General features: G+C 38.6%; 1 protein-coding gene across 1 annotated transcript in view; it reads right to left on the bottom strand.

Annotated features, from left to right (window-relative positions):
- Window positions 1-896: 896 nt before the first annotated feature.
- LOC121524318 (solute carrier family 2, facilitated glucose transporter member 1-like) overlaps window positions 897-9376 on the bottom strand; it is a 31086-nt gene continuing 22606 nt past the window's right edge. Inside the window, exon 11 of the mRNA XM_041809654.1 lies at window positions 897-9209. Within this exon, the coding sequence (XP_041665588.1) occupies window positions 8892-9209 (318 nt within the window). The 3' untranslated portion in view covers window positions 897-8891. The remainder of the gene's footprint in view (window positions 9210-9376) is intronic.

Here is a 9376-nt window from a genome sequence, read left to right as displayed (position 1 = left end):
CTAAATAAATAATTCAGTCACACATAGAACTCAGTGTTTGCATGCTCATAGCAACCTTATTCCTGGATTGATGGATGGATTGTAAATTTATCAAAGTCTTTAATGGTGACCAATCTCTGTGGTCTACTATGATGAACCTCTCCTTTTGATCTCATTCTGATATGCTACTGTTTTGCCTTGAATGAAGGGTAGCTTACTTCCTGTTTGGATACAGACCTGCTTTAATTTTGAAAGAAAACATTAGGTAGATTAAAGGTTTGTCCACTAAACGGTCTGTAATGGAACCCTCCTTTTTCTATCCATAGTTCAGTTACACAAGATTAAGATCATGACATATAGTTAGATCTTTCTGAAGTTCCTACACGTCCTTTCAAAATAAATGCTGGTCTGTATCCAAACAGGATGTAATGTTATGTAATTTTAATCATTTTGAACAAAAATATAACTGAACCATATGCACTCTTGGCATTCATTAACATTAATGCACACTCACGTGTAAAGTCTGGGCCGCAGGGGGCAGGGAGGTAAGGGGGAGGGCTGGGGTGGGATGGGATGATTTTGGAGGCGAGAACCTTTAATTTGGTAACCACTAAAATGCAGCAGCTGTCCTGTTTTTGGGCGCACTCTTTCTTGCAATGCATGCTGCAAACTAAATGTATAAATGTACAGTTAATTCGCAGCTAAACAATAAAAAAAGACCCTTGATTGGTAGATGATAAATATTTTATTTTAACAACATTATTTCTGGTATGTACAGTAAAAACACAAGAAACAGAACAGTCGGGGTGCATCATCACTGATGTGGCACACAGAAATGTTACAAAGCTGACTGAAGCTACAACGTCGTCTGCACACTTTATTCCAATCACAGAAACGCCCCTGAAACATGCCACTGAATAAACAAATGATTCAGAAACCACTTAGAGTAACACCACACACCCTGGCTGTAGAATTTGATCTCTTTGTAGCGCTAAAGAATAATCTTAATCAATGTTACACCTGTTTTAAACTATCAGCTAAGCACCTGAGAGCTACCTCTGTACCACTGAATCTGGGAGTGATGAGAGCTTTCCACATACTGAAATAACAGCCTGTGAAGGTGTGTGGCGCAGAGAGGCACAAATAGCAAACTTACAGTACGTGATAGTCAAACATACAGCACAGTCAGTACATTTAAATCCACCATAACAACACACAGAGCAACAAACCAGAGAAAAACAGACAAAAGCACACACCACAGCAGCCAAAGCATGTCAATGTGAAATTCCTCTACCAATCTGAGATGCTACATGATCAATTTAAGAGTCAGGTTATCGTAGTTTGGACTGTTTTACACTGTAGCCAAGATTTTGAACCTGCGACTAATTAACTGCTCTGGGTGTGGATTGAAAAGGCTCACACATAAAAGTGCATGGCTGTGACATGAGAGGAAAACACTGAGATAGGTAGCAGAGACTGACTCATTTTTACACACAGAAAAAGCAAAATGTGACTCATTAAAGAGCTGCCTGAAGTGAGCGAAAGCCTGTTACTACAAAATCCTCTACAAAATGAGTGAATGACGAGCACCCCAACAGAAAATAAGCACACACCCACTTATGACAGTGCAAGCCCACATATAAATATTACTCTTGTAAAAAATACATATTTACAAATGAATACTTAGTATACTCTCCTATCTTTGTACAGTGAGTAAGGTGTAAATAAAGTGGATAGCATTGTTAGGAGCAGCGTGCACCTGAGTCCAAATATTGGTTTAAAATCCTTTCATATTATTTCCTAATTAATTTAGATTTGTTTTTGACTGCAGTCACACCGAACAAGCTAGCTTAAACTGAAGGGTATTTCCTTTAAAGAAAAGTTTGTATGACCAGCAGAGTGTATAAGAAGAGAAAATAGCATCATAGTTTAAAAAGTGAATCCAATGCCAGAGTGTCTTCTTTTAAATAGCCAGCAGGAGGCAGAAGTCCTTCTCCATAGATGCCAGATGGGAAAATAACTGTACTTCTAGCTTTATTTATGGCCTCCGAAACCTCTTTCCTTACGCGATTTTGGCCTCAAACTCCTTTACAAGTCATCTTCAATACAGAATGTTGATCATTCTGTAAATTGTATTTTTGTATCAGCTCATTTGAGCTTTGTTGTGTGGCTATGCTAGCCCAGTAAGGGTTGCACATAGAAGGACAACTCCAGCTTTGGTGGTCCAAGCATGTTTTGATGAAGATTAGTGTGACAAAAAAGTGAGAGATCTGTCTCGCTAAGTGGCACCAGATATGTGGTACATACACTATATGGACAAAAGTATTTGGCCACACCTATTAATTGTTGAATACAGTTGTTTCGATCGGACTCATTGAGACAGGAGTACAAATTCCAGCCCCTAGCCATGCAGTCTCCATTTACAAACATTGGTGATTCAAAATGGGTCATTCTGAAGAGCTCAGTGACTTCAAGCATGGTACTGTGATGGATGCCACCTTTGCTTTAAAGGCGGCTTGTGATATTTCATCCCTGCTGGACATTTCACAGTGATGTTAATAAAGAGTGGAAGCGTTTAGGAACAACGGCAACTCAGCCACAAAATGAAAAACCACATAACATCACAGAGTGGTGCTAACCTCTGGGGTGTAAAAAACACCAACACTCTGCTGATTCCATAGCTTAAGAGTTCTGGACATCCATCAGCATTAATTCAAGCACAAAGATTGTACGGTGGGAGATCATGGAATGGGTTTAGAAGGTCGAGCAGCTGCATGAAAGCTTCACATCGCCAAGTCCAATCCCAGATGTTGGATGGAGAGGTGCAAAACACTCCAACCCTGGACTGTGGTGCAGTGGGAACGTGCTCTGTGGAGTGACGGATGATGCGTCTCTGTTTGGCAGTTAGATAGGTAAGTCTGGGTTTTGCCAAAATTTGATGGAGGAGGGACAATGGTGTGGAACTGTTTTACGGGTTTGGGCTAGGCTCCTGATCTCTAGTGAAGAGCGATCTTAATGCTTCAGCATACCAAGACATTTTGGACAATGCTATGCTTTCAACTTTGTGGCAACAGTTTGGAGAAGGCCCATTTCCATTCCAACATGGTCGTGCCCCAGTGCACAAAGCAAGGACTATACAGACATGGTTTGATGAGTTTGGTGCAGAAGAACTTGACTAGCACAGAGCCCTGATCTCAACCCCATGGAGCACCATTGGGATGAACTGAAATGGAGATAGTAAGCTAGGCCTTCTCATTCAACATCAGTGCCTGACCTCCTAAATGCTCTGCAGAATGAATGGGCATAAAATTCCCAAAGAAAGGCTCAAAAATAATGTGGAAAGCCTTTCAAGAGGAGTGGAGACTGTTATAGCTGCAAAAAAGTATACCTGTTCTTACTTAGGATGGAGTTCATGCTCTCATTAGTTAAGATTGTGTACAGTTTTATGCAGGCCTAAGTTACAGCATAAATTTTACACAGCTTACTCAAAGTTTTAGGAATTTAAGCATTGGATTTAAAGATTGTATGATCTGATAGGATCACTTTAAAACAAGGCTCACATCTGCAGCCTTGTTTTACTTTTAAAAGGGCAGTTTTAACCATAAACATATCATTTTAGCTTTACCACAATGGTATGAAGCAGAGAAAAGGAGCTGTGTAGGTGTGACTGCAATCAGGCTTTCACCAGAAAGCTCCACTAAGCTGAAATACTAAAACCGGTGTTGAATTCATGTTTGATTCTAATGAAAATATATCACAGCTCGTTTCTTCACTTTTAGCTCTTAGAAAAATGACAGCCACTCATAAATGTTTAGCTGTCACAAAGATCAACCCCTCTGTGGAGTACTAGAAAGCATTTTAAACTCATCAGGTCAGACTCAGGATCGGTCAGGGGTCAGTGTTAGTGCAGCGTTAGACTCAGTGAGGAAGCAGTGTGGGATTGTGCAGCCACAGACAGAAGCAGGATCCTGCAGGAGAGGCTGAATACAACACTGAACACTTTACCATGAGAGGCGTGCACACAAACACACCTCCACCAGTGCAAACACAGCACGACACCGTCATCCACAAACACAGTGATGCACAACGAAGCCATGACCCCAACCACTACCTGTCCTCTCACTGTGACAAATATTCATCTATCAAGCTGATTTTTCTCCAAAAAAAGTCAACAATTTGTCATATTTTCCTGTTTCAAATCTGCTCATCTGAGGCAGGAGTTATTTGAGGTACTTGCCGAGGAAAATGTACATTTCCAGAGTAAAGAAAAAGACATAAATGAAGAAAAATTAATAACTGGAATTAACTGAAAAAAGTCACTTTTCATAACAGTAACTCATGATTAATACAGAAATACACTTTGTGTCACACAATTTAACATCAAACATACTTCAGGATGATTGTAATACACATGTGTAAGAGTTGATGATGCTACACATGGTTCATTGTCAGACAAGTGTCACAATATAGCGCTGTTAGAGCAACAAATAAAGCCAGAAACACACTTAAGGTGGTCAAATATTCAGTTTCAGTGATGGCAGACAACAGAGGAAGATGTTTTTGTGGTAAAAAGTGGAAGGAGTACACTTTAGATTAATAACATTTAGCTTTTTCAGATTTATTTCTAGGCTATCCATTTTTTATTTCTAGAGGAGGACGGTGGATAGCGTTAGAAACATGGATAAGACAGCGGGGAATGGCGCCACAGGCCAGACTGGTGTAAATGGGACACAACTAAGCTGTAGTGCCTTACTTCTAGTTGAGCACAATATTCTTGCACTCCTTCCATCCCTGGTATTTTCATGGCAGAATAATAATTTTGCTAAAATAAAAATTATGGTGCAATTTAATATGAAGTAACAAAACCTGGTGCATGATTTTGGCAGGATTGCAGTCTGCTGATGCACTGGCAGTTTCAACAAGTTCTGTATAAGTTCTGTCATGATTTTTCATGTTCAGTGTGTTTCGGCTTTAGTTGTCTTAACATGTTAGCATTCTGAAATACAGGAAGAACATAATTTTCCCTTTCGAAGTAAGATGCATGATGATTTGAATGTAGACAGTAGATTCAGTCCTTAAAAGTCCAGACAGCTGGTGTTCCATCAGAAAGTGCTACCAGCCAAGATGTGCTGCCACGTGGCTTTGAGCTTTACTGGGAGCATTATAAGATCATTTGACAATTGATTTCGTCTTCCTCTAAGGTCCTAATTAAAGGTTTTATTATAGAATATCAAAACATGCTTCCTGTTTCCTTAAAATGTTAATGAGTGGTGGTGTTATGGAGTGATTCTGTATTGTTAGCATTATAACAGCAGGCTAACTGCTATAAGCTCTTCCTAAAACCTTAACCAATCGAGTACTGAAACATTTCCTCATGTTCTGACAGTGCACATGGAGTGAGTAAGGATCTGATGTAAATTATTTAGTTCTGGTACCATTATTAGTCAGGCATTGGTTCCTAACTTGGGGTGCCTAAAGTCTGAGAGGGGCCATGAGTTTATAAGAAAACCTGAGCACCCGTACTGACAGTTGACATTAAAAGTGGTGGATTCATGTCAAAAATTAGCATCAGTACGGCACATATTGGTCTTATGTGTATCATCATGACTTCTCTTATATGTATATTTTTGATGTACTCTTTTCCCTTTTTTTCCTCCCTTTTATATATTTATCTAAAAAATAAATCTTGAATTTAAGTTGTTTTACTTGAAAACTTTCCAACAGAATAAGCCGACACATGAGCAGATAGCCCCCCACGAGCCCTAAGATCTTTGGTCAACCCACAGGGGGCCTGGAACCCAGGTTGAAAACCAAGAACTTATAGGATAGTTTATTCGGGATAATATAATGAGTCTTGTCAATAAGTAAGAATAGACCTCTTATGTTGCAATTTATCAATAAAATCAGTTAAAACTGATAATGATGTTTGTTTGATTTTTTGTGGGTCCTTTGTGGACTCAGCTTTTTATGGCTACAGGTCCAGCGGTGCTCTTAGGAAAAAGGTTAGGACCCACTGTGTTAGGGAATATTGTAGCTTTTTCTATTGTTTTGCTCTGTGGTATAATTTGTCGACATGGGAGCACACCCCGACAGAACACCAGAGGCAGGAAGCACAAGAAAGGCGAACAAAGACAAAAGACAAACTTCAGAAGAAAATGAAAACCTTGTCTTAGATATAATCTGCTAATAAAGTTGACTTATTTTATAATTTTAATAATCTTATGAAATGAAGGGTGTTTAACTCCTTGGCTAGCTGACAGTCGTAATCAGCTGTTTAGCTCATAGAAAAAAAATCCACCCACATAAAATCAACATCTTTCTCTCGTTTGATGATTTTAAAAGCATTTCAAGCTGTGTGTCAGATAAATTTAATGTCTCTAAATCTAATTTCATAATAACGCTCTTTTTATTATTAATTCAAAACTTAAAACTCTTACAGAATTTTTTCCAAATGATCACAAACATTGAAACTATTTAATAATCCTCCTCCCTGTGTGGAAATGCTAAACTCTAATAATTATAATAAAACCAAACAGTTGGTTTCCCTCGATCTTTACCCGTGGTTTACAGTATTAGCACTTCCCCTCTAGCTGCCTTTTTCATTACCAGCTCCTTCTTCATTTTTTAATGATTGCACATGTCATTTCTCTTTTCTAATCTAATAACAGCTCGGTCTGATTTACACAATAGCTCCAGTAAATCTAGTTTTAATTATTTCAATCATTTGACATAAAGCGCTGCGGTGCTAAACACAGTGATTGTAGCTCCAAAGCATCACTTGACTAAAGATCTGTCTAAAAAGGTGCTCCTAAATAGAGAGAGACATGAGATTTACCATATTTATCTCTCAGTCAGCTCATGTGTTTTTAGTTTAGCTCACTGCAGACTCTACTTTATATCTCAGGGCTGCTCTGGAAAGCTGTAATAGAGTTATTGTATATACTTTATACAAAAATCAAATTCTACCATAAATACTCTGACTTTCTTTTTAACAAAATAATAGTTTACATTGCACGTTTCCCTTATGCAGTCTACAGATGTTCCCCCATTTAGTCAGCAGGTATATCAGCAGGCCACAGTCATAAACAAGAGTAATGCTTACAGTTATCACCAGTTTGAACTCATTTTCAAAATCTGTAGACTGTCCATTAAAGCAGAAATCCACAAGAATACCCAAGTCTATGGTAGCCCAGATGTCAGCCCATAACGGCTTCTTTTTTCCAAATTCAAGAGATTTTCCCTTTGAATACATTAAAAGGTTTTGCAAGGGGGAAAGAATTTATCATTTTCCATTTAGTTCATTTGACTACAGCATAAGAGTCATAAGGGCCACTTCAGAGGGAAAAAAGATTTTGAGGCAAAAGTTGTACTTTTATGAAATTGAAGTCATAATATTATAAGATTAACTTGAAACTTTTTGTTATTAAGTACATATTGATACAAGATTAAAGCCTTATATTAATCAGATAAGAGTTCAATAAAGATTGCAGTTTAATAACACCACGTTACACCTGTTGTGTTTTCGGTGAAATTATTAACTCACCATGGAGAAGACATGAATGCTTGTAGATGTAACAAATAAAATAATAAAATCAGCAGGAAAACAACATTTCTTGCATTTTTACAACTATAAAACTACCCTGTTTTTTTCAGTTGGTAAGGTCCCCATGTCATTTTTAACTTGCCACACAGGGCTTCCATAATTTACTCTTTCACTGCTTTTTTTTTCATTAATAAACAAATTAATGTCTGGGTGTCATATCTTTTCACCCTATCTATTTCTTTTATATTTGTCAATTTGTTTATTTAAACAACAAATAATTTATTTTTAAAAGCACTATATAAATCAAGTTGTTCTTATTAATATTACATTTGAACAAAAGCAAAGAAATTTTTTTTTCTTGCATTATTACCTTGGTAAAATCTTAGCTTTTGCTTCTGCTCATAAACCAATTAGTAAATTAAACAGTCAAACAAACTTGTGGATTTCAGCTTTAACCATCGAATCATCTCATAGATTAAACAAAGTTTAATGACCTGTGGCTGCTGCTATTTTCACCCTGATTTTAACCATCAAAAGAAACATGTTTAAGGTCATGTGCAACCACCATGTGGGAATCAAAGTTCAGTACTTTGGCACTGATTTAAAGCTCTTTCTTTTGTCAGCTTCTATTTCACTCCTGAGGGCAGAGCGTCCATCTTTAAATCCTCTTCTTAGATCTGTGATTTGAGAACACCATAAAAAAAAAAATATTAAGAATATAATTAAATATTACACAATGACACTACAGCTAAAAAGGTATATTGCACTAAGATATCCACTACAACAAGAACGTGTGAATTAAAAAAAGTGCATCCTTGTCACGTCACTCACACTACACGGACCTGAACTCAGAAGTGAACAGACTACACATCTGGAAACACCTGTATACCTGCGCAGAGTCCACTCACTCTGCCTCCAGTCTGCAGTGATGGACCTTGACCTTTAACGGGCGCCTGTCAACAACACTTTCCATAAACATGGCCTGTATTTGCTGTGTTTAGAAAGCGTCGTTCTGACTGAACTCACAGCTGATTCACACTTTTTATGATGAGCGTAGTTTATCTCCTAGGAATGTACAGTAAATTTAACCTGTAGTTTTGTACAGTGAATCCTTCTCTTTCATAGTTTGAGAGCGGCTTTAAAGGAAAGATTAGTTGGAAATGTCACAGAAAAATAAGACGTCTAAGGAGTAATTGCAGAAGCACAACCTTTTAAAGGTCAGAGCCTATCGGTCTGTAATGCTGTAGGTCTATTAGAAAAGTTTCTAGTGTTCTGATAACTGACTACAATTTACATGTTTTCTGAACTCTCTGTGATCTCTCCTTCGTTTAGAACCGCCTTAACCTTTAAAAGTAGAGGTATCGCTGATCTACACACTCTCCTGCACTGTCGAGTTTGATTTATCATCGAGCGGCGTGCTTTCAGCTGCAGGAGGCGGAGCTGCTGCCGGTGCGTCCACCAGAGGCACCTTCTCCTTCACCGGCGAAGCGGGGAGCGTCACGGTGGTGCTGGCTGCGGCAGGAGGTTCCTCCACGGATGAGGAGGAGGGAGGCGGAGCACTGCCAAAGCACTGGGCGATCTCATCGAAGGTCTTGCCCTTTGTCTCGGGGACTTTGATGAAGGTGAAGATGAAAAAGAGGACGAGGAAGGCGGTGAAGATGAGGAAGACCCAAGGCCCACACAATTCCTGAGAAGAGAGGGAAGAGGAGGCAAGATTTAACAAAAATATTTGATTTTAAAGGAGTCAAGAGTTCTTATATTGCCTTCATAGATGATATAAAACATGGATGCAGAGATGCAGTCACAGTTATGAAGCCCAGGGATGGTGGCTGCTATAGTGGTGATGCCATCTCA

Source organism: Cheilinus undulatus, linkage group 16, assembly GCF_018320785.1.
Source record: "Cheilinus undulatus linkage group 16, ASM1832078v1, whole genome shotgun sequence".
NCBI lineage: Eukaryota > Metazoa > Chordata > Actinopteri > Labriformes > Labridae > Cheilinus > Cheilinus undulatus.
Note: the sequence above shows the minus strand (reverse complement) of the source record. Positions and strands in the feature narration are given on the sequence as shown.